Consider the following 24,432-nt stretch of genomic DNA (forward strand, 5'->3'; position numbering starts at 1 on the left):
TGAACTACCACTTGGGTACGAGAAGATAATAATAAAAAAGACACCAGTGCCAGATCAAAAGGACATGACATGAGTAAGAATTCCACAACGACGGAGTCTCGGTGATTTATCTATCTTTCAAGGATTCAAGGATTCGCTCACAGATTCAGGGGAAGATATGGAAACACTCAGTCTGCTATTAGTTAGCGAGAGGAAACACCTTGAAAACTTGCGCAAAACCAAAGAACAGAACATCCGGAACACTTCTTGGCTCAGCGGCTGCAACGGTCAGATTCCAGTTTGGGGTCGGTTTCCGGAAGCACCCAAGTCGCCAATAGCAACTCTCGTTGGTGGGATTTTCTCAAAGCTGCGACTGATCAAGCACCAGAAATTCTTGCTTGCAGGGATGTTTCACCAGAGAAGGGTCCCCGACAAGATGAATAGGGACGGGAGCTTGGGGCCAAAAGTGCTAAAACCTGAGACACTGGCAGGACTAGGGGCAGACAACGCTCCGCTCTCAAAGGAACGGAACCCAATTGTCACTTGAAAGAATCCATTCATGGATCATCGAGTGAGATCCATGCAAACACAGCCTTGTTGAGGCTTACGGATACACTCAAATCTTTATTCTGTTCCTCATCTTCTTTCTCATCTCATCTTACACGGGTCAAAAGCCTGATCAGCTCAGCTGGCCCTTCTAATAGCGCCTCTCGTGTTCTTAAAGGTGCAAGTGTCGATCCCTTTAGGAACGCAACCATCCAACACTAGACTGTCCAACCAGCTTTCGTCTTGAGAACCCAATCTTAAGACTAGGAGATTCAACGACTTCAGCTTGTCCAGGAACTTGATACAATGTCGCTTGCTGTTTCTTCGAGTCGCCGATTGCATCTTTTTCATAATTTTCATCTAACTTCCTGATACAATCATCAGCCATTTGCATACCCAGGTAGCCAGCCATCTTACTGTCCTAAGACGCGATTCATTGTGAAATGCACAACTCGGGCTTCACTGGCCTCCTAGAGTGACCAAAGACTGTTAGACTGCCATATACTGAAGTTATCACCTTAGGTCTCAAGGAGGTACCACTGCTTTTGGTGGTTCAACTAAGACGTGTCGCGAGCAAAGCTCGAATGTTGTACAGTATACAGTCAGCATGCCTTTCCTCACAGCCCGTCACTCCCAGACACCGTCAGCGGGTTCTGTGGCTAAACTTAGATGCGTCGCTAACGATAGATCTTACGCCATTGCGTCTGCTTTCTTCAGTGGCTGAACTGTTGGGACTTCGTCTGGGCAAACAAGACTTTGATCATACTGTTCTTGATATGTATCATATTTTTTTTGTTTCTTGTATTCCAATCAATGTCCCATTGACGTAGATGCTCAGCTACGATAATCGTTCTATGTCATTCTAACATGTTAATTCAAACCGCTTGCCGAGATGTTACTTGTTCAACCAATGCATTGCTTCAATCCAATGATGAGAACAGCAAAACGACCATCAGACCTGGCACAAAAGACAAAGAAAGCACCAAGCTCTACACGGAATAAACCAAAGAGCGAGGACCCATCAACAAGTAAAGTGAATATACAATTTGTAATGCCGACGATACTGTCATGTAAATCTATAGGGTAGGTCTGTTCATTGAGATCTCTCCACAGAGTCTGACCCCACATCCAATGCCATCAAGAGTCCAGAGCCCCACGCCCGCCACATGCTGCCTGCTCCAGCCTCACATTGAACTGCACTCCAACATACCCCATCTCGAACTTCATCTACACCTTACTTCGGCACCTTATAATTACCAATCCCGCATAAATTTCTACAGAGTAGAGCCGGGGAGAGAGAGAGAGCTGCAACGTTCAAGACAGCGCGGGCGAATATACTGGCATTTTCGTCAAGTCTGCTTTGCATCGTGACGTACTTAGCTTCTTACATCCGTCAAACCACCCCACGAGGCTGTAGCCTCAAACAGAACTCATCATGGAGCAGACAAAGGCTCTCAATGCACTAGAGGTAAGTCCAAAAGGAAGTATAGGTCATAGGTCAAACTGACAATCATTGCCAGCCATTTCTAGCTCTATCCAAGTCAGCTACTTCTCCTCGCGCTGCCGCCGATCTTGTCACTCGAGCTACATCAGCACCGAACACATTCCTATTCAGCGAACTCCTCCAAACACCCGCCATCCAAAACCTCGCCGACTCTGAGTTTGCTTCACACCTTACCCTCCTACAAACATTCGCCTACGGGACATACTCTTCCTACAAAAGCACATCGGGCTTGCCGGATCTCGCAGAAGCCCAAGCTACCAAGTTGCGCCAGCTTTCACTACTTTCGCTCGCCAGAGACCGACAGAACCTTTCGTATGCCGCGCTACAGGATTCATTGGATCTTCAAGGCTCTCGTGAGGTTGAGAACCTGGTAATCTCGGCGGTCTACGCTGGTCTGCTCCATGCAACGCTCGACCCAGCTCGCGCTACCGTACAAGTCTCAAGTGTTGCACCCCTGCGTGATCTTGCACCCGGAGCGATACCTGACATGACCACCGCCCTCAAGACATGGTCTGACCGCTGTACCACCACCCTCAGCGGCGTCGAACTTCAAATCGAGGAGATCCGAACAGCAGCAGCTGCTAGACAGCGTGAACAGCGCAGCGCAGATGAGAAGCTGCAGCAGTTGATGAGCGAGCATCAAGAGGGCGGCGGCGGACGCAAGTACGAATTGCCAAGCATGAGCCGCGATATGATGGCTAGAAGAGGATTCAACAAGCGGTCTGTTATGGATGTGGGCAACTTGGTCGACAACGACAGTATGGACGTGGATGAGTCAGAGGAGGAGAAGAAACGGGCAAGCAAGCGCAAGCTGTGAGCACCCTGTGCATCGTTCAAGCCTATGATTTAAGTACCGGAACCCATAAAATATCTATCACGAAGAACCATGACATAATAGATGAAACGACACCTTTTATTACCCCCTTTGAATCCCTAAAGAATGCTATAGGCCCCGAGCCTTTTAGCGATTGTGTTGGCCTAATATGGCCAGAAATTAGAAAGAAAAACGCATGGCTAGAAACGAAACCGAACATCGAGGTCTAGACCAGGAATAGCTAAACTACAAATAAGCCTTGGTGAATAAACAGTAGATTTCCGTACGCCAATCCTCCAGAAAGCAACGCCCGCGCTCAATCGAGAGACTGGACTTATATCGCTGCCTAATCAAAGGCTCCCTAATCATTACAGTCGTGAATATTGATGATGTCCAAATTAGACCTTGCGGAAATGATATCTTTTGATAGTGAAAAATTCGAATGGCCAGTAATGGCCGGCATTAGTGACCGCGATTTTCGGTGAAAAGAATATGCTTAGAGACGCTTTCCGGGAACGAGAATGAAAAGAACACAAAGAGCAGCATCGATGAGAACAGTCACCGCGAGGACCATGATAGCACGCTTAGCGATGAGTTTGCGAACGTAGGGTTCACGGATGCGAGAGAAGTTGAAGGGCGTGTACTCGCTGTAACCAACCAGGGCCATGATAGGGTCCAGTGAGTATTGGTAAGACGCAAGGAAATAGACACCGACGGTGAAGGGCAGGATGAGCTATCTTGAATTAGTATATTTTCAAAAGCATAATGAGATTTTAATACATACCCAGCATCTGGTAGTCCGGGAATAGTCAAGGAAAATAAGAACAAATGAAGCCCAGAGAGCGGCAAACATGGCGATGAGTCCAAGGATGAGTCTCATGATGAGAGTAGGTGGGATGAGATTGCCAAGAGCCTTCATTCGGAGGAAACCTGGGAAAGCATCTCGCTCCATGGCCTGGAAAACATAATCCTTGGCAACATCGAACACCTCAGGGTCGTCACGGCCATACTCTTCGATTGCAGTGGTGACTTCTTGGGTGATAGAACCGGGAAGGGTGATTTCTCGCTCAGCGCCAGGTAGAAGGAAAGTGTAGAGAATCTTCTCCGCGGAGGCTCGGATATCCTGTCGCGCAACGGTATGAGCGGGCGAGTTGGACTCGGTAGTGATATCGTGAGAGTTGCTGAACTGGGGGCTAGGCCGCATAGGTGCGGTAGCACTCTGAGGTGAGTCGTGGCTCTGATCCTCTCTAAGGAAAGCTGACATCTGTGCATCCTGATTCTTCTCCTTCTCAGTTGCATACATAGAGGGGCCGGGAGCTCTAGGTTCCAAGTCGCCTATGTTTTCTAGGATAGCTGAAGATCGTTTGGACTGCGCCTCAGGAGTGCCAATAAGCACGGATCGTCGAAGTTCGCGAACATAGTGTCGGCATAGCGACATGTGCTGGGCGACATCGAGCCTGGTGATGTCAGACAAAATCCACATAAGACTGAAGCTCCGGATTAACCTACCAAAAATCGAGGTAGTCCACAGATCGCTGTTGGTCGCGCATGTAGATATAGAATGAGAAAAGGTCAACAGGAGGGAGAGTGCGACGACTCAAAACCTCAAAGAGCGTAGGTAGTCGGTTTCTCGTCATGTCGGGTTGAGGCGACGGCGATGCCATCGGGTTGACGGGTTCGTGTTCGGCCATGTTGGGCGACGTCTTATGTTTGTACCGAGACTAAAAGGAAATGGTGAAGTGAAAGAGGCGTCCGGTTTGGCGCGGAGGGACTGCTAGGAAGCTTTTTGGAAGGGACCAATACGCGAAATCCCCCTGATTATGCCGACGACAGGCCGCTGGATTTCGTAAAAGCAACCGCAGCTATTTCCTTCGCAAAGCGACTCCTAAAAGAATGAGAGAGAGAGGCTGGAGCGCAAAGAATAGCGAGATGTGCGGTGCCTTCAAATCAATTAGCCCGGAAGTGGAATGATGAAGTCGTTATGCAGTAACGGCCAAGATTGGATGCAATGCCTCGCGATAAACACCCGCAGACGACGTGGACCTCTCGAAATGCTCTAGGCCAATTTGCGTTAAACCGAAACCACCAGCAGTGGATCAAAGAGTTCAATCACGTGAGTAATTGATGGGTCATCAGGGCTGCGGGCGATTGGCTCGCTTTACCCCCACCGATGAATTTCGAGGGCTGCCCTACGCACAGAAATTTTGGGAATTGCCCATTGATTGACCATCACAAACACCTCTCAAACGATCCGACCTTGAAGAGACGAGCCGCAGGTACGAAAGACCCCGACAACTTCTCCTCCCTCGCAGTCCTACTACTACGAGCGCTTCGACTTTTACACTTTCGTCGACCCGAGGTACTAACATCCCAATTTCAGCCATGTCGTCGACCAAGAAGCCCTCCGGCAAGACTCAGCGCTCCGCCATTGCGGATGTCGTCGCCCGCGAGTACACCATCCACATGCACAAGCGAGTATGTTGCTACGCCAGAGAATAGCTCGAATACCGGAGCTTTGTTTGTCAGGATTGAATACTAATGGATTTTAAAGCTCCATGGTGTCACCTTCAAGAAGAGGGCTCCCAAGGCCATCAAGGAGATCAAGGCCTTCGCCACCAAGTCCATGGTACGACCGCCCATATCAACAGCCTGCTACCGAAAGCGAAACACCCGCAGAGGCAGAGTTGTCATTTCCAAGATCACATGTGCTAACCTTCATTACAGGGTACCACCGATGTCCGCATCGACCCCCAGCTCAACAAGAAGGTCTGGGAGCAGGGTATCAAGGGTGTCGACTACCGAATCCGCGTGCGAATTTCCCGAAAGCGAAACGACGAGGAGGGTGCCAAGGAGAAGCTTTACAGCTACGTTCAGGCTGTGAACGTCAAGGACCCCAAGGGCCTCCCCACGGTTGTTGTTGAGGAATAAATACAAAAAGTTTCTCTTGGGACAAGGTTCTAGGGTGGCATGGCATTTGGAGTTGCATTCGGCATTCTGGCTTTTGACGCTGAAAATACACAAAGGGAAAAATGTGATCAAAGCTTGAAGTCATTCCAAACGACAATCGGTGCCTCGGCGTGAAGTGGTCTTTGGTCAAGGCTTGTTTATGAGGGCGAAAAAAATCATTTACGTTCCGACGTGATGAAAACTGGATGTTATGAACTGTCGATTAGAGGGTCTGCTATCGACAATGGTCTATTTATTTCTGACCCTATCAATACCCCCTCCCATTGCTGTTTGTCCAGCTGTAGAAATGTCATGCAATCCTGTAATCCTAACAAGTCATTCAACCAAATTCCAACACCTGGTACTCCTATCCCGTTACTCAAGTATCAAAGCACCGAAACCCCAGTAAGAACTATTTACTCGTCTTCGACATCAACGTGACGTGCCAGCACCTTCTTCTGGAACTCCTCGGTATCCTTATCCCATAGTTCGGCAGCTTCACCGTTCAGGGGAGAGGCACTATAAGACGTTAGTGATTTGTTATATCAGATGGTCTGACGTTTATACGTACTTGTTGGGCTCACCCAGCAAGCTCTGCAGACTCAGCAGAACAGTCTGGATGTTGTAAGCGGCGGTCCACTTGTCCTTGAGAATGTCCAAGCAAATACGGCCGGAGAAGTCGACGTTGGGGTGGTAGATGGGTGTCTTGAAGAGCACTGTAGGTGCGGCGTAGGGGTAGTTGGAAGGGAAAGCGAAGCTGAGCTTGAAAGTCAAGCCAGAGTAAGGGGTATCTTCAGGACCCTCGATGGTGGCAGTCCATGACAGGAGGTTGCCGTCTGCTGAGGGGAAGGCAGAAACACCAGGAGCGGGCGATGTCATGAGTTGCATCAACTCAGTCTGAAGTCTGGGTCAAGTTAGTATGTCAAGTGACCCTCCATGTCTCGGGTCAAGTATTCACCTCTTGGTGGTGCTCTGGGAATCAGGACCCTTGGAACCAGAATTGAGCTTGGCGGCTTGGACACTGCCGGGAGCAGAGTTCTGGCTGTCTTCCATGTTGTATTCCATTGTGAGATGCTGATGCTGATCTTACTCGAGTATGAACAGATGTTGGCCACCAAGAGAACCAGAAGAGAGATGCGGTCGTATGATTAGGGAGGAGAGTAGGAAATTGTTTATGTACAGGTGCAGACAACAATTCCGCAACTGGAAAGAGGTGAAGTTGGACGGATGCAGGGGCGATTGGGGAAACAAAGACTGGCTGGCGGTAGCGTATGGCGGTGAAGATCGAAATATGAACTGGAGCGGAAAGAAGGGTCTTGGACTGAAATGGCTTTAAGTGCAAGACAAGACTTGACTGCTTGATTGATTGTTTTGGATTGCGACAGAATTGTATGAAGATGAATGATTTCTCTAGATCCAGTCCAGGCTCCAATTGTTTACCGCAGCAACCGGCGCGACTAGGGTCCAAGCAATGGTCTATCATCCATTGAATCCAGGCAAAGAGAGACTCACAGCCAATAGAAGCATACAGAGGGGATCATCGCTGAAACCGTAGGGGACGACACGCTGTGAGAGGCTGCACAGGGCGCCAAGTGCCGCTGGGTTTAGGGGACTTAGGGTCTCACAGCAACAAAAAGCACTTTACGCGGTGAACGGATACGCGACTCGAAATAACGCGTTCATCCTGGGTCTCTATCATTAACATACCCTAATCCAATCCATTGGATAGATACAGTATTGTGAATAGGGACCAACAGCACCGCTATCTGTCTAGGTAGTATACATCGGAGTTTCATCATGGTACGTCTGGCTATCATTACTTGGTTTTGATGAATCATATGTCATGTTCTTCTACTGCGGCAGTTTCTACCAAGTCATGAGGACAGAGCGTGAATCAGTAATTCACGTACTGTACTCTGCATGCTACATATGACATATATAATCTAATGAGAAACCTCATTAACTAACATTGACATCCATGGATAGTCGCAATTAGATCCTTTACCCAACGATCTTCCCTTCCGGATTGTTTCCAAGACCGTGGGTCGAGGAGCATATGCCTCGTTAGTTACCCCATGTTCCACCAGATCTACGGTTGAGCTCGGACTGACTTCACTTACAGCATCAAAAAAGCCATCCCACTCGATGCACCAACGCCAATATTTGCTGTCAAACTGATTCACAAGGGTTACGCTGTCAAGCATGGCCGCATATCCACTAAACAGCTCGCCATGGAGGTGTCTCTTCACTCACATATCGGCCAGCACCCCAACATCATCGAGTGGTTTGCTTCAGGAGAAGACGATATATGGCGATGGATTGCCATGGAGTACGCAGAGGGTGGTGACCTGTTTGACAAGATTGAGGCTGATGTTGGCGTGCGAGAAGATATCGCTCAAGTCTACTTTGTCCAACTCATCGGCGGCGTGAGCTTCATGCACTCCAAGGGTGTGGCACATCGTGATCTCAAGCCAGAGAATATTCTACTCTCCTCAGACGGATCCCTGAAACTTGCTGACTTTGGCATGGCTACCATGTTTGAGTACAAGGGTCAACGAAAACAAAGTTCAACACTATGCGGCAGTCCCCCCTATATTGCCCCTGAGATTCTTGCTTGTGGGCGTGCGGCGGACAAGAAGGCACCAGACGCTGCCAAGTACTCCCCAGACCTTGTTGACGTATGGTCTTGTGGTGTAATCCTGTTCGTCCTACTCATCGGCAATACACCTTGGGATGAGCCCTCGCCGGGCAGCTGGGAGTTCCAAGAATATGTGCGCACATCTGGCCGCAGCACCGATGCTCTCTGGAGCAGGATACCCGTTGAAGCCCTATCGTTACTCCGAGGAATGATGAGCATCGACTCTTCAAAACGATTCAACTTCACTCAAGTACGCCAGCATCCTTGGTACACGAGACATAATGCCCTTCTCAGTGCGGACGGCCGAGTCACAGATCCCATTAACTTGGCGACGCAAATGCTGGAGAATCTCCGCATCGATTTTACTCACCAGCCAACATCGCAGCCTTCTTCCAGTGACCACATGGACCTCGATACCGGTCTAAATGCTGGAAAGTTTTCCTCTACCCAACCCGAGACACCCATTGCCGACAAGGAATGGGATTGGGAACGTCCACCACTAAAATCCGTCGCTTCACCGGCATCGTCACTACCACATTCTCGTCGAGCTATGATTGATACACTCGCTGATGAGCCCACAATGTCTCAATTCTCGCAAACCCCCGGTCCCTCGATGACTTTGACACAACAAGCCCGTCGGTTCCGCGATATCTGCCCACCAGAATCTCTTACTCGCTTCTTCTCTGCTGTTCCACCAGCACACATTATCCAAATGCTCAGCGATGCACTTCATCACCTCAACATTCCATCAGCCCCTGTTTTGCCAAACCCTTATGGTAACCCAGTTGCCCATATGAAAGTCAAGGCTCTGGATGGCCGCCAACAGAATCTCCATGGCGAGATCCAGATCGACCGACAGCCTTTGCACGATGGCACTGAGCTTCTTGATATTCGGTTCGTCAAGGTCAAGGGAGATCCTCTCGAATGGCGACGGTTCTTCAAAAAGGTGGTTGTTTTGTGCAAGGACGGAGTCTACGTCCCAGAGTCTTAGAGAGGAGAGGGACTGCCTTGTCAAGTAAAGGTGAGGCCCTTGAAGCGCCGTGGCGCTTTGGCTTTTGGATTATGAAGGATATGCATGGGAAATGATTATATACGTAATGGTATTGATGTTGTCGTTGTTGTGTACATGCCAGCAGATTAGTCAGTCGTAGATATACCCACACGATAGGATATTAAACTTCTTGCTCTATTGGTGCATTGGAAGCTTTGAGTGATATTGAGTAGAATAATCTCAAACCCAAACGCCGGCTTCATCCATCTAGCGACTTGCCTGACATGACCTGCATAACGATAAATAATTCTCACCCAAAAGCAAATTGGTATCGCCTCCCTATCGGCATTACGATAAAGTATTCCAGGAACCAGAAGAGCTGAATCCAAGACTAGAATCAGATAGTATCTGTGCCACTAACTGGTCATCAAACCCTCCACCAAAAAAAGTATTCTCAACTCCTGGTAGCTGTGATCCCATGCCCAAATTTGATTGGGGTATTGGAGTTTGTGAAGCGGTCAACTGAGAAAGTTGACTGTCGAGATCTGCATCGCCTTTTCGACAAGACTGTACACTCTCTTGTAGTGCACTTCGAGTGATTGTGAGGATGTTAGTCAAAAGAGACTGTTGCATGCCTAGACATCCTAGCCTAGCTGACACACGTTGACCGAAATCATCCATGATATTTCTCTCAAAGTCATCGATCCTTGAAAGGGCGCTGGTGTGGACGCGGTTGTAGTCTGGTTGACTATTAGCATGGTTCCGGTGTCAGTGGTTCAAAATTTCAGTACTTACATGGTGAGGATGGTTGTTCCTCATTTGGAAAGACGATTTGGTACATTTCGTTCCATCTGTCTTCCTCGACCTTTTTCTGATGTGGCCCAGCATTGGTTTTCCTTGCCCTGATTTTTAGTTGCCTTTCCTGGCCGGCGTCGATGCCCTCTTCCTGAGTAGCGCGGTTCTGGATCTGGCAGAGAACAGCTGCCCTCGAATGCTTAGAGAGAGCGCCAGCTGATTTGAACGTCTCGAAACAACGAGGGCATTGATGTTCGGGAAGCTTGTGACTTCGAAAGATATGTTCCCTGATTGATGTTAGTCGGTTTTCATATACTTCGGAAAAGGTGTTTTACTTGACTCTGTGGACTGTCTTCCACCCAGGACCAACGCAGCTTCTTGAGTTTTCATATTGTGCTGGGTTGTGCTTGTAGAAGGGGCATGCAAAACGTTGTGATGTCGAAGCCTTTTTGGACCTTTTTGTACTCCTTGAGCCATCATCAGTATCGTCGTCCGAAGATTCCTCGACATTCACACAATCAATAGGACGTTTCTTCGACTGGTTCAAAGTGGCTACTTTTCGCTGGGTTCGGTTTGCAACATTTCCAGCTGTAGTTGGTCCATCCAGCAGACCCGGAAGCTCCCGCTCCATGCCAGAGATCACCTCTTCATCAGATAGTTCGGTTATCTTCCCAGGTGCGTATTCTTGTGATGGAAATTGCGAATTCTCGCCAGTACCCCATATGCCCAGAGTATTATCCGGCCATGTATTGGTGGTGTAGTCTGGGAAATTGAATGTGTGGGACTGGTACTCATTCGATAGATTGCTAAAGACTGCGTCGCCTGAACCAGATGAACTCTGGCTTGGACCAGGACCAGGAAATTTCCTACAACTAGTAGACCATGGATGGCAGTCTGAAGCACTATGGCGCCGGTTCTTTTGGCGAACGGTCCGCAGCACGAATCTGGTACCGAGTAACATTCGAACCAAGGTTCGCAACTTGTTACTGACAACCTCCCTGTTCTGAGAGTTACCCGGTGGGACGAGTGATTGTGAAGATGTACCAAATTGCGTAGTCGGCCATTGCCACTCAGTCGCCGCCGAGAAGTTGTTTTGTGTGTTGAAGTTAGGTCGACTGAGAAGCGCCAAGTCTGCACTGTGATACCCGTTGGACAAGGCACTCATGACCAATGGAGATTCTGAAGTGTATCCATCCTGTGGAAGGGTGTTGAGGTTGGTGTTGATGGCGCTGAGACCTCCAGGCACAGCCCAGGCAAAATTGGCCACCGGCTTGTTGTAAGGAGCGCCTTGAGGTTGGAGTTGGTTGTTAATGTCAATGTCGGGTGCAGGCGAAGGATAAAACATTGCAACGTTGTGTTGGTATAAGGAAGTCGCCGAAGTTGATCTGTGGCGCAGCTTTACTATTGGTTGGTTGCCTCAGCTGGGAATGTCTTCTTTATTGCTATTTGTTCTGCACAATGACTGACTGTGGCTACTTATAAAGAGCACGAAGTGTCTCGAGTATAGTTGAAACTAGGTTCAAGAAATAATAGATGTGAATAAGATATTGCACAAAGAAGCCGGGAATTGGAGTGAAGGCAAAAGTGAGAGCCATGGGGGCCAGGCTTACATTTTATGCCGGAGGCCTGTTCCTGCTCTGCGCACCTGCGCGTTGCCTTTTTGGTTGCGAACCAGACAGCTGAGCTGGATCCGATATAAGGCGGTCGACCGCCCCCGAAAGTGCAACTCAGCGGTCCCAAGAGTTGCATTTTACGAGACCATTTCAACTCTGACTTAACCAGGGTTGAACACAAGTTCCGTATGCTGCATGCTTGGCAGATCATCCTTTTCAAACACAAGATGAGAGACTGGGCACATGACTCAAGCGACTCGTAGAGGAAAGGTAATTGACCAATCGTGACTGAACATTCTCTACAGAACTTGACAAAACCACTAATCTAAGCATACATAACTTGAGCATGAGACGAGAAACGAAATCGTTAATATCTCAGACTTATTGCCTATTCAGATTTCGTTAATTAGGAAAATGCTCTGGGAATAAAATCAGGTTGAGGCTCAAAACTTGACTGATGCAGTCAGCTCAATCCAGTGAGGCTGAGTTCTGCCTTACGGGCACTGCCCGCTGAGTTGTGCATGCATACATACATGGCTCATCAACAATACTAGATGGCACGTAAGAGCACGAGTCACAGAGGATGGGTACACAAGCCAGTAGGAGGCTTAAAATGATTTGCACATCTTCCTAATGGGTATGTCTGAAACCGACTTCTTTGAACGCCCTGGAAAACGCCTGACACCTTGCATAACGTTACCGACAGAGATCTTTTACTCGACCTGCGAGACCGTTTCATTCACTTGCTCATTCCACTCAAAACCTGTGTATCGTGTCAGCTTGATGGCTACAAGCACCGGGGGTTCTTTTGGTTTTGGGGGTCATACGTTGACGACACATTGGGCATTGCCCCCTTGATGAATCTTGCTTGATCCATTCCATGATACAGTGCTGAATAACACAACACAACCCCAGTCAGCGATATATACGATAACAAAAGAGATAGGGTTGAGCTCGAACCATGTGAAAGTTGTGACCGCATTTCCCCGATACTGAAAATTGCGTCAGTCAATTCCTAGAGTTCGTTTGGTTTCCCCAACATGGGCTGATGTTTACTTACACAAGCTGCAGTCGTCGCCTGGGTATTTACAAGTCGGACACGTCCCGTCAAAGTGGACCTGGCAGATACCACAAACATCGTCTTCTGGCAAGTCCCAGCGCCATGTGGCCACTGAATTCCACTTCTTGATGGTGACTTTCATGATGTTTTGGCTCAATATCTGTGAAGGACAAAGGCCAAAATTGAGTTTCTAGAATATAGAAGAAAAAAAAGGTCGAGCGCCGAAGCAAAATGCCCGTGCAGCCTGGAGAGTGAGGAAAGGTCAAGGTTTGAAGCACTAACGCAGTCGCGGGGAGGCACATGAGCTGAGGTGAAACGGGCAGCCAGAGTGGATTCCATTCTCCAGGGCTGTGATGGTGGGTGGGCGCCTTCGACCAAGGCTTCAGTGACCTCATCTGCCTGAAAACCACCCACTGAACAAACTGTAACCCGCTGTAGAACCCCCCCGCCGCCAACCCGTCCGCCGTCATAACCCACCATCGAAATGACTGATGGAGGTGGTCCAAGCTCCAATCATGGACTACAATCGCCAACCTCGTCCGCGCCTGCTGCGCTGCATCTTTAACCGCACTAGCTAAAGGTATCAAAGTTGACTCGATTGGTCGTTAACCTCTCGTCATCAACTTTACCTCACTTCAACTTTACACTTTCTTTGGGTTTCTGTTCCCACTGACTGATGCGGACGTAAACGGACAGTTAAGCCTTTTGCTAACTGTCTTTTCTTTTTGTTCTGGACGTCTGGCTCGCTAGTAAAGTCCACCCGGCTGACTCTGACTCTGACTCTTATCATCCACTTCCTGAACTTGCCCTACGTCAGGTAAACTGAGCCTCCGCAACACCATCTTCCTCCTCACAACTCGACACACGTCATATCCATAATGGCGTCCGTCGCATTCAGCCGCTCGACAAGAGCAGGCATTCCTCAATGGAGCTCTAAGGTTTTCCGACCTACCCTCCTCACCCGCCGAAACCTCTCATCATACCTTGTTTCGCCGCAAGAGCTTCACGAAGCCCTCAAGAAGAACCCTCCGTCATCGATTAGTACCGATCCTCGAGTCATTCCTCTCTGCGCATCATGGTTTCTTCCCAACGACGGGCGATCCGGAATCGAGACGTTTCGCGAACAGAGAATCCCCAAGGCTCGATTCTTCGACCTCGACAAGCACATTGACAAGCGCAGTCCCTACCCTCATATGCTTCCCAATGCTAAGACTTTCGCCGCTGCCATGAGCGGCCTTGGAATTCGAAAGGAGGATACTGTCGTGGTATACGACAGCAAGGAGCTTGGCATCTTCAGCGCTCCCCGCGTGGGCTGGACATTAAAGGTTTTCGGTCACCACAAGGTCCATGTGCTAAACAACTTCAAGCTCTGGGTGGAACAGGGTCTACCGACAGAGTCAGGAGAGATCTATACTGTCGAGTGCCGGCCTTATCAGATTCCAGCCATGGATGAGAACCGCGTTGCAAGCTTCGAGCAGATGAAGGAGATTGCTCAGGACCACAACAAGGAGGGCGCTGAGGGTGTTCAAGTTATTGATGCCCGACCTAACAACCGTTTCACTGGTGAAGCTCCTGAGCCTCGCGAGGGTCTCTCCTCTGGTCACATGCCCGGGTCTATCAACATCCCTTTTAGTTCAGTGCTGGACCCTAAAACCAAGGCTTTCCTCCCCAAGGACGAACTCAAGAAGCTATTTGCTGAGAAGGGCGTCGATTCAGAACATCCTATTGTCTCAAGTTGTGGTACTGGCGTGACCGCTTGCGTGATCGAGACTGCTCTGGAGGAGGCTGGCGTAGGATCGCCTGAGTCTAGGAAAGTCTACGACGGTAGTTGGACGTAAGTACCTCACTCGGAAAGTTCATGATGTGAATTGCGCTGACAAATATGATAGTGAGTGGGCTCAGCGAGTGCAACCTTCAGAAAACCTGATCATCAAGACAGCGAAGGAGTAATGAAGGCTGGTGGTTCAAATGTCTACAAGGAGTCGGAGTACGTGGTAGTTGAGCTGCGATACCCCCATTAATGATGGCCTGGAGTTGCCAGGCGTGTACGAAGAACATGCATACCCCATTCCCCTCTGGTTGAAGTCAGTCTGCTGTGCAATGACTTATGGTTTCTGCAATGGAAGTGAAAAATGGTTTCTGGTTGTCACTCTGTATCCCGCCTCTCTGCATAGTTTCTGAGTATAGTTTATATACACGAAACGATTGGTTGATGGAACTTTTAACGTGGGTTTGTGCAACATGATTTCAGTGATATATCCATCTACTGGACGGACCAGGGTTCCAAGTTTGCCGATCAGTCATGACGGGCGGGGTGGTTCGACTGACCGAGATAAAGACCCCTGTCATTCTCGGTGAGATCAAGGTGAAAATCCACCCCCACTATTTTACCTTGCTGGACTTTCAGATTCTGGCCTAATCTGTCAGGCACCTAATGAATTAGGGCTCGCTAAGTGCACATTCCAAATTGTGTGCTAGACCCCGCTGGCGAAAAAGTTACCAGCATTGAACGCCAACACCAGCACTTTGCTCTTGCGCAGCACCTAACTTTTCCTTCCCACCCCAGCGCAATCAACACAATCAGACACAATGGCTGACCGAGGAACTTCTCGTGGCGGTGGTTTCGGATCCCGAGGCGGTGATCGCGGCCGAGGACGTGGTCGTGGTCGTGGCCGTGGTCGCGGCAAGAACGAGGAGAAGGAGTGGCAGCCCGTCACCAAGCTCGGTCGTCTCGTCAAGGCCGGCAAGATCAACAGCATGGAGGAGATCTACCTGCACTCTCTGCCCATCAAGGAGTATCAGATCGTCGACAACTTCCTGCCTAAGCTCAAGGATGAGGTCATGAAGGTACGGAACAACAGAGCCCCATGACGATTTTGCGAATAGCCTCAAAGAGGAGGACGAATCCGAACGATGCGACGGGAAAGGAATCGCGGACGAGAAGAAACGGCTTTGCTAACATGTGTTTTTCTCAACTTGCAGATCAAGCCCGTCCAGAAGCAGACCCGTGCCGGTCAGCGAACCCGATTCAAGGCCATTGTCATCATTGGTGACTCCGAGGGCCACGTCGGTCTCGGTATCAAGACCTCCAAGGAGGTTGCTACCGCTATCCGCGCCGCTATCATCATCGCTAAGCTCAGCGTCATCCCCGTCCGAAGAGGTTACTGGGGTACCAACCTTGGTCAGCCTCACTCCCTGCCCTGCAAGGAGTCCGGCAAGTGTGGTTCCGTCACCGTCCGTGTACGTATAATCCGATCAAAGATGCGACCCGATATGAAAGAATTGAAGAAAACTGACAACATATATAGCTCATCCCCGCTCCCCGTGGTACTGGCCTCGTTGCCTCTCCCGCTGTCAAGCGATTCCTCCAGCTTGCTGGTGTCGAGGATGCTTACACCTCTTCCGCCGGTTCCACCAAGACCCTCGAGAACACCCTTAAGGCTACCTTCGTTGCCGTCTCCAACACCTACGGTTTCCTCACCCCCAACCTCTGGAAGGAGACCAAGCTCATCCGAAGTCCCCTGGACGAGTTCGCCGATACTCTCCGCGAGGGTAAGCGATACTAGACTGGGAATGTTTTATGACCTGATGGGAGCTGGAAACTGGTGCCGCGGAGTCACGAATCCATTGTGTTTCATTGCATAGGTTGGCCGGTTAGGACACTTCAGATCGTTAGGCTATGGTGAATGATGGCTTAACGGTTTGAAATGAAAAAGAAATTTCATCTTTCACGTTGCGTTTTAACGATTTAAAATAATGGTTCCTTGTTATCTGTCTGCATGTGATAAAAGCTATGGTGAAAACAATCAATTGCAAAGCAACTCAAAGCTTGACACAAATGCCCCTCGAACTAATACAAAGAACGCCGATATCTAGTATATAATACGCAGTAAAGTAGTGAATCTTACAACCCCAATCCATTAGTCCGACTCGCTCAGAGCTTTGCGCACCGATGCTGACGTCTCTTCGTCTGTGTATTCAACAGTTGTTGGAGACTCTGGTTCTTCTATCGTTAAATTGAGCCGGTCAGACATAAGGTGGCGGGATCGTGATCGCTGTGACAGTGACATTTGGACTAGTTGCTCACCTTGTTCAGTCAAGGAAAGGTCAGCTTGTCCATATGCGATGCCAAATTCCTCAGGGACCTCAGGAATTGGTTCTGTTGCAAAGTCATCCTCGACTGGGGGCGCATGCTCGACAGAGGAAGAATGGGGCAATGATAGCATCATTGGCGAGGGGAGCTCTTCATCATAAGGCCGCCGTGTTACCAATTCCTCCATCTCAACGTCGATATCGTCGTTGTCCATAACGTCAAGCATCTCTGCAGAGCTCTCGTAGTCCAAATATTCGGAAGACTCAAGTCGAGGTCTGCTCTTAGGGACGTCACGGGGGTGAACCTCCGGCAGAGCTGTTGGGTCATCTTCCACTTGTCTACGACCCATGAGAGCCCCAAGACGGTGACGCCAGGTTGGCGGCTGCTCTGTTGGCACAATTCCTAGCATACGTTAGCAAAGGGCATCAATGTCCCGTAACCTGGGACTTACCTCTCTTGATATAGTCCTCGATATACTTCTTCTGCAGAGGAGTGTCACCGAGGAAGTAGCGTGGCGGACCGGGCGTGAAAGTACGACGGGAGTTTGCCAAGTCTGCGAAAGTCACAACAAAATCTTCCCCAAGTCCTGGGATGATTTGATCATGTTGCTCGGATGTGCCTGTGTCTTCGACTGGACCTGGAGATGTTGCCATGTCTTCAGTCGGAATTAAAGGTGCTGCAGTGCCTTCGGCAATATCTTCAGCAGTATATTCCTCCCCCTGCCGTCTCAACCTCGTCGTTTCCCTACTTGTCTCCCATTTAATGGGTCGAGTGGGTGACAATGGAGGTGTGGCGATAGGTGAAGGAGCTGCTGGCTTTCTTGAAACACCCCCAGAGAAAGCTCCAGACCTGATTCTCTCAGCCGTCGTTTCACTCTGCAGATGTAATGGCCAACGGTTCATGTCCCAGTATCGTGGCGCCTTGGTTTTTCGTTCAGGGTGTGCAAAAGACCACACTGGCTCATGTCGACGTGGTAATTCAACCGTGAAGCCGTCTTGGTTGGTGTACCGATCAATGCGGCTTGGGAAAATCATACTTTTGTTCTCATATGCCTCGCGAATAATTCCCTTCCTGATTGTTTCACGGATCAAGGTGTCTCCTGGAAACCCTTCGGTGACAGGACGCATCTCCCAAGTCGGGTCGTAAATCTCAGGCTTCATCATCCTGATGATATCTTGATACGAGGGTGTAACACGCTTGAGGCCGCCTTTCTTTGGGTTCTTGTCCTTCTTGTCTGGTCGCTCTCTAGCATCAGAATCCCACACTCTGGTAACCAAGTCGACAAAGTCGCGGTTCAGCTCTTGCTGCCTGGGAGTGAGCTGACGTCTGATTGTCTCCTGCTTTGCTTGGAGGTCGTGAATGGTCTTTCCAAGCCGAAAGCAAAGGCATCGGTAAAAGTCTTTTGTCTTTCGCATATCTTGCTGCAACTTGCTGCTCTCAACATCGGAAGCATCCTCCGCAAGCTCTTCCCAACTACGGAGGTTTTCGATTTTGGGGAGTCCGAACATATAATCTCCAAGGTCCTCTGACTCTTGAACACTGATCTTTGTTGAGATTGTGTCGATCTCGTCCCTTTCGTGACCGACTTCGGCATTCTCTTCGCCTTCCCTGATATTGGCAAGGTCCACGCCTTGCACAAATGCATCAAGGTCTTTGTCTACATCGAGCCACCTTATGAGCTGCTCGGGGTGAAGGTTGGCCTCAGCACGATAAAGTATATATCCACCTCCCTCGGTTCCGTATATTGTGATTAGCCCTGTCTCATTCTGGAGGTTGAGAGCGTTTTCCCAAGTCTCGTTTTCAGAGAACCTCCAGCGTTTCACTGGACCGTCACAATCCCGATTGAGCTCTTGCATGAATTCCTCAAAGGTATAACAGTGAACGATTGTTGTGCCCTCCCCGTAGAACATTTTCTTGACTCTTTGCTCAAAAATGTCGAAACGAGAACCGCTTTTGACATCTTTGGTTTTGTAGGTCACCATCTTCTTGTTGGTCGAATGTTCACCCAGTAATCGCAAGAAGTCTTCCTCTTTAGGCCTAACATGTATCAGATCTCGAGAGTCAGGTACGAGGTCGTCCTTATAGAACTTCAAGTCGGTCATTTCCCAATTCTTTCCTTCCAATCCGTCAAGCAGGCTTTGGGAAACATTTGTCATGAACTTCCGTGGCGTTCGTTCTTTCTCCAATAGTATCCGGTCGTACAGGGCTTCGCACCTCTTTAAGAGCAACCGGATCTTTTTCATTTCATGATCCAAACAGTCGTGAGCGTAAGGCCCCTTAAAGTTCTTAGGAAGATCCATGATAGGCTCTTTGCGATTTTCCCACAGCCTGTGACCATGACATTCTTTGACAGCGTGCTTGTATTCCCAATCTCCCCAGTGGCGGTCTGCCCTTGTATACCATTTATGCGCAAGGGTGAAGCCGAAAGGATCTCGAGACTCTTTTTCAGGGACCTCGGTAACTTGCATGGTAGGAATGACAATGCCCGCGTCTGGCTTCTCAGGAATCTTGGGTTTGGGCAGTATGAGGGTACGGAAGACATTGCAGACGGCAAGGTTCTCAGCATTGTTCAGGTGGCTTAAGGATTGCTGAACAGCTGCCCGCCGAGTGCCTCGGAGCGTGGCAAATGCTCTAAGTGCGTTTGGACTGAAATGTTTCTTATCAGACTCTGCCTTAAACTTGGCTTCAGCTGCTTCAATATTCTTGCATGTGGTCGATATATTCGAGGATAGACATTCTTCGTAGGTGTCGTTCTCAATGCTCATCAGTCCTAGACGAGGATGTGCAGAGGCAGGTGTAAATCCCCAGAAGTCACGGGCCTCTGAGGTGTAACATTCGATGTACTTGGAAAGTACTTTTGAAGGTACTTTGTAGTGAACATCAATCGCTGGACGGATCTTGTTGAGGAGCAGCTTCCTTTCACCCAAGTTGTCTTCCTTCACTTTGTCCGACTTCTCGATGGAGTGTTCTGTGCCCGGAAGAGGCGGTAGTCTTTTACTGCCCTTTGGCCACGCGGTATCAAATTTGAGGTTCAACTTGGGATTTCCATAATGATACTTCTGGAATACCGAATGTGCGTGAAGCATCTCAATGACCTCACGTAGATCAGCGCCCCATGCCTCGCCTCGGTAGTTATGAGTGAGGTATGAGAGATACTCGGTCAGCTCCGCAAACTTCTGACTCCAATTCAAGGTCCTGTCGATATCTTCATCGGCGAGGAAGTTCCTGGCTCGATGGAGGAGAACCCTGGGTTGTTCAACCTTCCATCCTTTGTAAGGGTAAAGGTTGAAGTCGAGAGAATATCCCCCACGAGCCTCGGTCAGCTTATTCAGCTGAGAGTTGAGCTCGGTCAGTCTCTTTCGCAGTTCTTCATTCTTGGATTTAGGTGTCTCTTGTTCTTTGGGGCTGGTCCGAGTACTCATCACAAAACCCGGTATCACCGGCGTATTGGCAGGCGTAGGCTGATCACCTATATTGCTTGTGGCCCCAGCCGGCTCAATATTTATAATGGGAATTTTGGTCACACCAGAGGGAAGGCCTGCCTCGAATCGAATATGTTTTACTGATTGGCCTTTCTGGCTTTTCTTTTGGCGAGTTCGCGAGTCCAACGTAAGGGTTCTTGTTACTCTGGCAGATGCAGGGGCTACTATAGGTATCAGTATCTCGCTTGATCATGGCATATATCAAGAAAACGCACCACTTGAATCATCACCACTATGTCTTGATTCTGTGTTACGCCGAGCCTCCCTCTTTGAGCCGCGTCGTGACCCGGGTGAGCGGCGAGACTGGGCTTTTGAAGAGCTTTTCCCTCTACGACCCGTCAAATCTTGAGTACCATCAGTATATAGCCTGCACAGAAAAGAGTGATCATACCGTTAAGACGTGCTTTAAGGCCCAAAAGGGGATATCTGCTGTCAAACAGCTTGGTTGCAGCATGCAAGAAAGCAGGCGATTCTCTGATGAAGTCTTCCAGATTTTCATCTAAAAGCAACTGTCGGAGGGCAGAGCCGAACGCTGGGAAATCGTTGTTTTGCTGGAAGTTTGTATAGGCTTGTTGAGCTTCGGATGGGAGACTCTCGAACCCGAAGCGGAAAGACATGAGAATGGTTTCTTGAAGGGATAAGCATATTATTTCAATGGCTCACTGAGTGTATTAGCTCACCTAAGTGCTTCCGAACTCTGTCAGAACGGTAGCCAAGCCGTGTCCCTTCAAAAGCGGCTGGCGCAACATCAGGAGAGGCGCTGCGACCTGGATCAGACTCGGTCATCATGTAATCTTTGTGGGTGTCAAGTGAGCTCTGTGTATTAGCAGAGAGTATAAGTGCGCATGTGGAAAAGATTAGGAATAGATGGGACAATGTTCGTAGAAGTTAAAGAAAAAGAAGAATGAATAGAAGGGACGGAATGATGAATCAAGTTAAAAGTTTGGATACCTAAGTTTGTATAGACTCAAAGGGGCCATCTTGCTGTCCAGAATGGACAAAGAGGTTCATTCAGGTACCGGTATAGAGCATGGGCGTATTCTAGGACCTCATTGGCGACAAAGAGGTCGGCGAGCCCGTTCCACCTTGAGCACAGAGCTCTCGTTGGAATGCACCAAAAATACACTTATGAGAAGGTGAAAGAAACCAGGATACAATCGCGTTCGGGATCTCAATGAAGGGATGGGCTGCCAATCCGATGTTTCTTTGTTCACCAACAAAACGCCACATCTAAACGTGGTGGCCTTGCCTACCAACCAAGGGGACAAAGAAGGGAAGAAAGAAGGTCGTTGGCTCACGACTTAGTTTTGGGGTAAAAGTTCGAATAGATTAAACAGAGAATCAACTGTTATCTGCTCATTTGGCACTCATCTGCAGACAGCGCAGGCTCATCGCAAGTATGGCAGGTGGACGCAAGACAAGCACCAAAAAGGATCCCGAGAACCAGAATCCGCAGCGAGACACCACAGGAAATGTCACTCGTACCCTCGAGCCCGGATGGCGTCCAGGGCGTGATCCAGCCAACATAGAAATCAACCTCGGAGTAAGACGAAGCCAGAGGATTCGAGCAAGAAATGAAGAGGAATCTTTTCAAGAATCGACTTGTACAGCAGAACTGTCATATGGGAACGCTTCGACGGATAACAAAGTTCATCGACCAGATGAACAACAAGCATCTACATCCAGCTCGTCCGGAGTGGTTTCCCAGACGTCCTCTGGTGCACATGCGCCCTCGGCCAGAGTCCAGCGACCAGTCCCGCCTGACTGGGAACCACCATTGATCATCGGTGCATCACTTGGAGAGAACTTGAGCCGTATGGAAATAGCAGAACGATCAGTACTCCAGTGGGAAGCTATCATCGCGAACACTCGTAGAACACAGCCGAGGGCAGATCTGTCAGGCCTTGAAAAGGAGCGCGACAAGGCTAGACAGGAATTTGAACAGATGGAAGAGTCTGATGAGAACTTGATACCTGTGTAAGTTAACTCAGTTGATGTGATGACAGTGACATAAGCTGATTTCTCAGTGATGAACTTGAATCTACCAAGCGTCAGCGTATCCAGAAGCGGATCAATCTACTCACAGCATCACTTGAGCGAAATGAGTGCCCAACTGGCGATACAAACATTCGTGCTGCAATAAACGCTTATAGGACTGAACAAATCAGGTGTTGGGACAAGTGGACGCTTCTCTATGCGGGTCATTTGGCAGATTCCTGCCCCTCGTATGAATCCTTCACGCACGATAGAGAAGAGAGACTCGACCGGTATTATAGTCAGTATGGTGAAGGATGGCTCTGGTATGAACCTCCTCTCGCTCCGAGAGGAAGCAATCAGACCGAGCAGCTCATGGCAGCCACTTGGGCACAGCCTTCTGCTGAAAGTGGGCCATTAACAGAACACAGGCCTTTTTCTTGGAATATATCCATGGGCTTCCAGCGGGTAATGGGGTTTCACAGTCGCGAGACTCGAAGCTTGCACAAACCCGGACATAAGAAGAATGGAAAAGTTTTGCTGTATCCAACAAAGCTCAGGGAGTTTGGTCGGGACGAGACAGACAGATGTTTTGTCGAGGATGATGAAGACGACGAGACAGGAGCTCCCCGTGTGTGTTTCAAGATGTTGCTTGACAGCGGAGCCACTCATCCCTCTCTACACGGCACCGATCTGCAGTATCTTGGTATTGATAAAAAGACGTACCCAGCCCAGACGCATATTTCTATCTCTACCGCCGACAGTTCATCTGCAGTCGCTAGGGTTTATGAGATGCGCATTGATGTCTGCCGACACAACGGGGAATCGCTTGTAGGGGATGATCCAGTTTTCCCCAATGAACGTCGACAGCTGGGTGGCATCGCACCAGTAATGGTACTGGTCCAATATACAGATGATGAGAGCGAGCCGTTGTCTGAATGGTACGAAAAGGCCCTGAAGAATGGCGAAGACGTCTCGGAGGAAGCGATGGCGAAACGGAGCAAAGGCGGCGTTGAATCACGTCTATCGGGTATGATTCCATTCCAAGTGTGTTACTTTGCAGGAGCTCCAGGAAAATCGGGTTTCTGGTTTGGTGAAGACCGACGAGACATTCTTGGGGCAGATCGCATGCCAGGCCAACGACGGTGGGAGTTGCACTTGCCGGCCAAAGGTGCTAAACGTCCGGAAGAAGTTGAACATCTAGATCGCCCGACCGTCATTTTCGAACACAAAGGGAGAGATTTTAAGCTTCTCGACGCGGATTCCAGGGAAGACTCGAGTACCAGCTTATTGACCATTGAAGACGGAGTGAGGACAAGGCAAATGACTATGAAAGTCAGCAACAAACCGGGGAAATTGGTTGTCATGAAGGCTCCAAAAAGTAAAAGAAAGGTTGAAGCAGTTTCCCCGACTGCAAATTCAGGAACTCGAAAGAAAAGACAGAAGTGTTGACCATAAGGAAGATTGCATTGGGATTCTTTATTTCTTTCTCTTCTTCTTTTTCTTGGATAGTCGTTGATATACCTAGGTAAACAAGATGAGAACTGATCGACTTGACAGTTCAAGGAGATATCATGTTGTGAGTTTTTGCATCTTGATTGGCATTGGATGTTTCAAGCAGGTTCAATGAAACAACATGAAATTGAAATAGAAGTCCTAGATTATGGAGTTGTAAGGCAGGAGGCAGGGACGGGAGTGTCAAGCCACAGTGGCTACCTTCCTGCCCGACGATCTGGATCTACAACAGCGGGGATAACTGGGTTTAATTCCCGGTAGCCACCCGACGCAACGATATTAAAAGAAAGTCAATGCTTGGCAGGAATGGGAGTAGCTTCTCTGAAACATTGTCATATTTAAATCAATATTTGGCAAGAAAAACCCAGAAAGTTGTGACTTGTGAGATAGCTTAGTATGTTACAAATCTCGGTAAAATGCAGATGAAGTTTTGCAAGACGTCCATAGCGACAACAGGGCTTGTTGGTTACACCCAAGGTAAT

The 24,432-nt window shown here is 49.0% G+C and overlaps 11 protein-coding genes across 11 annotated transcripts; 6 read left to right on the plus strand and 5 right to left on the minus strand.

Annotated features, from left to right (window-relative positions):
* The first annotated feature begins 1,724 nt into the window (after positions 1-1,724).
* B0J16DRAFT_374659 (uncharacterized protein) lies at positions 1,725-2,938 on the plus strand. The gene is made up of 2 exons (XM_046130618.1): positions 1,725-1,993; positions 2,046-2,938. Exons 1-2 carry the CDS (start codon positions 1,961-1,963, stop codon positions 2,844-2,846), a joined length of 834 nt encoding a protein of 277 aa, XP_045980225.1. The 5' UTR covers positions 1,725-1,960; the 3' UTR covers positions 2,847-2,938.
* A 263-nt stretch (positions 2,939-3,201) lies between these two features.
* B0J16DRAFT_174473 (RGS domain-containing protein) lies at positions 3,202-4,848 on the minus strand. The gene is made up of 3 exons (XM_046122472.1): positions 4,353-4,848; positions 3,628-4,300; positions 3,202-3,576 (listed from the first exon to the last, which is right to left on the minus strand). The coding sequence occupies exons 1-3, from the start codon at positions 4,532-4,534 to the stop codon at positions 3,340-3,342; spliced, it is 1,092 nt and encodes a 363-aa protein (XP_045980226.1). The 5' UTR covers positions 4,535-4,848; the 3' UTR covers positions 3,202-3,339.
* Positions 4,849-5,018: 170 nt separating this feature from the next.
* Positions 5,019-5,878, plus strand: B0J16DRAFT_174490 (ribosomal protein L31e-domain-containing protein). Its single transcript, XM_046122473.1, has 3 exons — positions 5,019-5,318; positions 5,395-5,469; positions 5,568-5,878. The coding sequence occupies exons 1-3, from the start codon at positions 5,226-5,228 to the stop codon at positions 5,769-5,771; spliced, it is 372 nt and encodes a 123-aa protein (XP_045980227.1). The 5' UTR covers positions 5,019-5,225; the 3' UTR covers positions 5,772-5,878.
* A 97-nt stretch (positions 5,879-5,975) lies between these two features.
* Positions 5,976-7,344, minus strand: B0J16DRAFT_174513 (ubiquitin-conjugating enzyme/RWD-like protein). The gene is made up of 3 exons (XM_046122475.1): positions 6,748-7,344; positions 6,361-6,693; positions 5,976-6,308 (listed from the first exon to the last, which is right to left on the minus strand). The coding sequence occupies exons 1-3, from the start codon at positions 6,852-6,854 to the stop codon at positions 6,206-6,208; spliced, it is 543 nt and encodes a 180-aa protein (XP_045980228.1). The 5' UTR covers positions 6,855-7,344; the 3' UTR covers positions 5,976-6,205.
* A 137-nt stretch (positions 7,345-7,481) lies between these two features.
* B0J16DRAFT_174553 (kinase-like domain-containing protein) lies at positions 7,482-9,592 on the plus strand. The gene is made up of 3 exons (XM_046122476.1): positions 7,482-7,589; positions 7,776-7,852; positions 7,912-9,592. Exons 1-3 carry the CDS (start codon positions 7,587-7,589, stop codon positions 9,416-9,418), a joined length of 1,587 nt encoding a protein of 528 aa, XP_045980229.1. The 5' UTR covers positions 7,482-7,586; the 3' UTR covers positions 9,419-9,592.
* Positions 9,593-9,607: 15 nt separating this feature from the next.
* B0J16DRAFT_364269 (uncharacterized protein) lies at positions 9,608-11,780 on the minus strand. The gene is made up of 3 exons (XM_046129930.1): positions 10,549-11,780; positions 10,214-10,500; positions 9,608-10,158 (listed from the first exon to the last, which is right to left on the minus strand). Exons 1-3 carry the CDS (start codon positions 11,556-11,558, stop codon positions 9,767-9,769), a joined length of 1,689 nt encoding a protein of 562 aa, XP_045980230.1. The 5' UTR covers positions 11,559-11,780; the 3' UTR covers positions 9,608-9,766.
* An 874-nt stretch (positions 11,781-12,654) lies between these two features.
* Positions 12,655-13,028, minus strand: B0J16DRAFT_249338 (anaphase-promoting complex subunit 11; the record flags this gene model as incomplete). Its single annotated transcript, XM_046123088.1, has 3 exons — positions 12,655-12,717; positions 12,787-12,818; positions 12,887-13,028. Coding segments are annotated over 3 exons (237 nt in total), but the record flags the coding sequence as incomplete, so codon positions are not given.
* Positions 13,029-13,388: 360 nt separating this feature from the next.
* Positions 13,389-15,123, plus strand: B0J16DRAFT_291106 (Rhodanese-like domain-containing protein). The gene is made up of 2 exons (XM_046124272.1): positions 13,389-14,720; positions 14,776-15,123. Exons 1-2 carry the CDS (start codon positions 13,765-13,767, stop codon positions 14,834-14,836), a joined length of 1,017 nt encoding a protein of 338 aa, XP_045980232.1. The 5' UTR covers positions 13,389-13,764; the 3' UTR covers positions 14,837-15,123.
* Positions 15,124-15,475: 352 nt separating this feature from the next.
* B0J16DRAFT_271676 (ribosomal protein S5, N-terminal domain-containing protein) lies at positions 15,476-16,452 on the plus strand (the record flags this gene model as incomplete). The annotated part of the gene is made up of 3 exons (XM_046123586.1): positions 15,476-15,733; positions 15,869-16,126; positions 16,195-16,452. 3 exons carry the CDS (start codon positions 15,476-15,478, stop codon positions 16,450-16,452), a joined length of 774 nt encoding a protein of 257 aa, XP_045980233.1.
* A 354-nt stretch (positions 16,453-16,806) lies between these two features.
* On the minus strand, positions 16,807-21,247 carry B0J16DRAFT_323135 (uncharacterized protein; the record flags this gene model as incomplete). The annotated part of the gene is made up of 5 exons (XM_046125757.1): positions 16,807-17,381; positions 17,431-20,622; positions 20,677-20,805; positions 20,853-21,089; positions 21,142-21,247. The coding sequence occupies 5 exons, from the start codon at positions 21,245-21,247 to the stop codon at positions 16,807-16,809; spliced, it is 4,239 nt and encodes a 1,412-aa protein (XP_045980234.1).
* A 133-nt stretch (positions 21,248-21,380) lies between these two features.
* B0J16DRAFT_374666 (uncharacterized protein) lies at positions 21,381-23,887 on the plus strand (the record flags this gene model as incomplete). Its single annotated transcript, XM_046130619.1, has 2 exons — positions 21,381-22,438; positions 22,489-23,887. The coding sequence occupies exons 1-2, from the start codon at positions 21,861-21,863 to the stop codon at positions 23,885-23,887; spliced, it is 1,977 nt and encodes a 658-aa protein (XP_045980235.1). The 5' UTR covers positions 21,381-21,860.
* Between the last annotated feature and the right edge of the window lie 545 nt (positions 23,888-24,432).

The sequence above is a fragment of the Fusarium flagelliforme genome, assembly GCF_020744385.1.
Source record: "Fusarium flagelliforme strain FIESC 12 MPI-CAGE-AA-0113 chromosome Unknown B0J16scaffold_6, whole genome shotgun sequence".
Lineage (NCBI taxonomy): Eukaryota > Fungi > Ascomycota > Sordariomycetes > Hypocreales > Nectriaceae > Fusarium > Fusarium flagelliforme.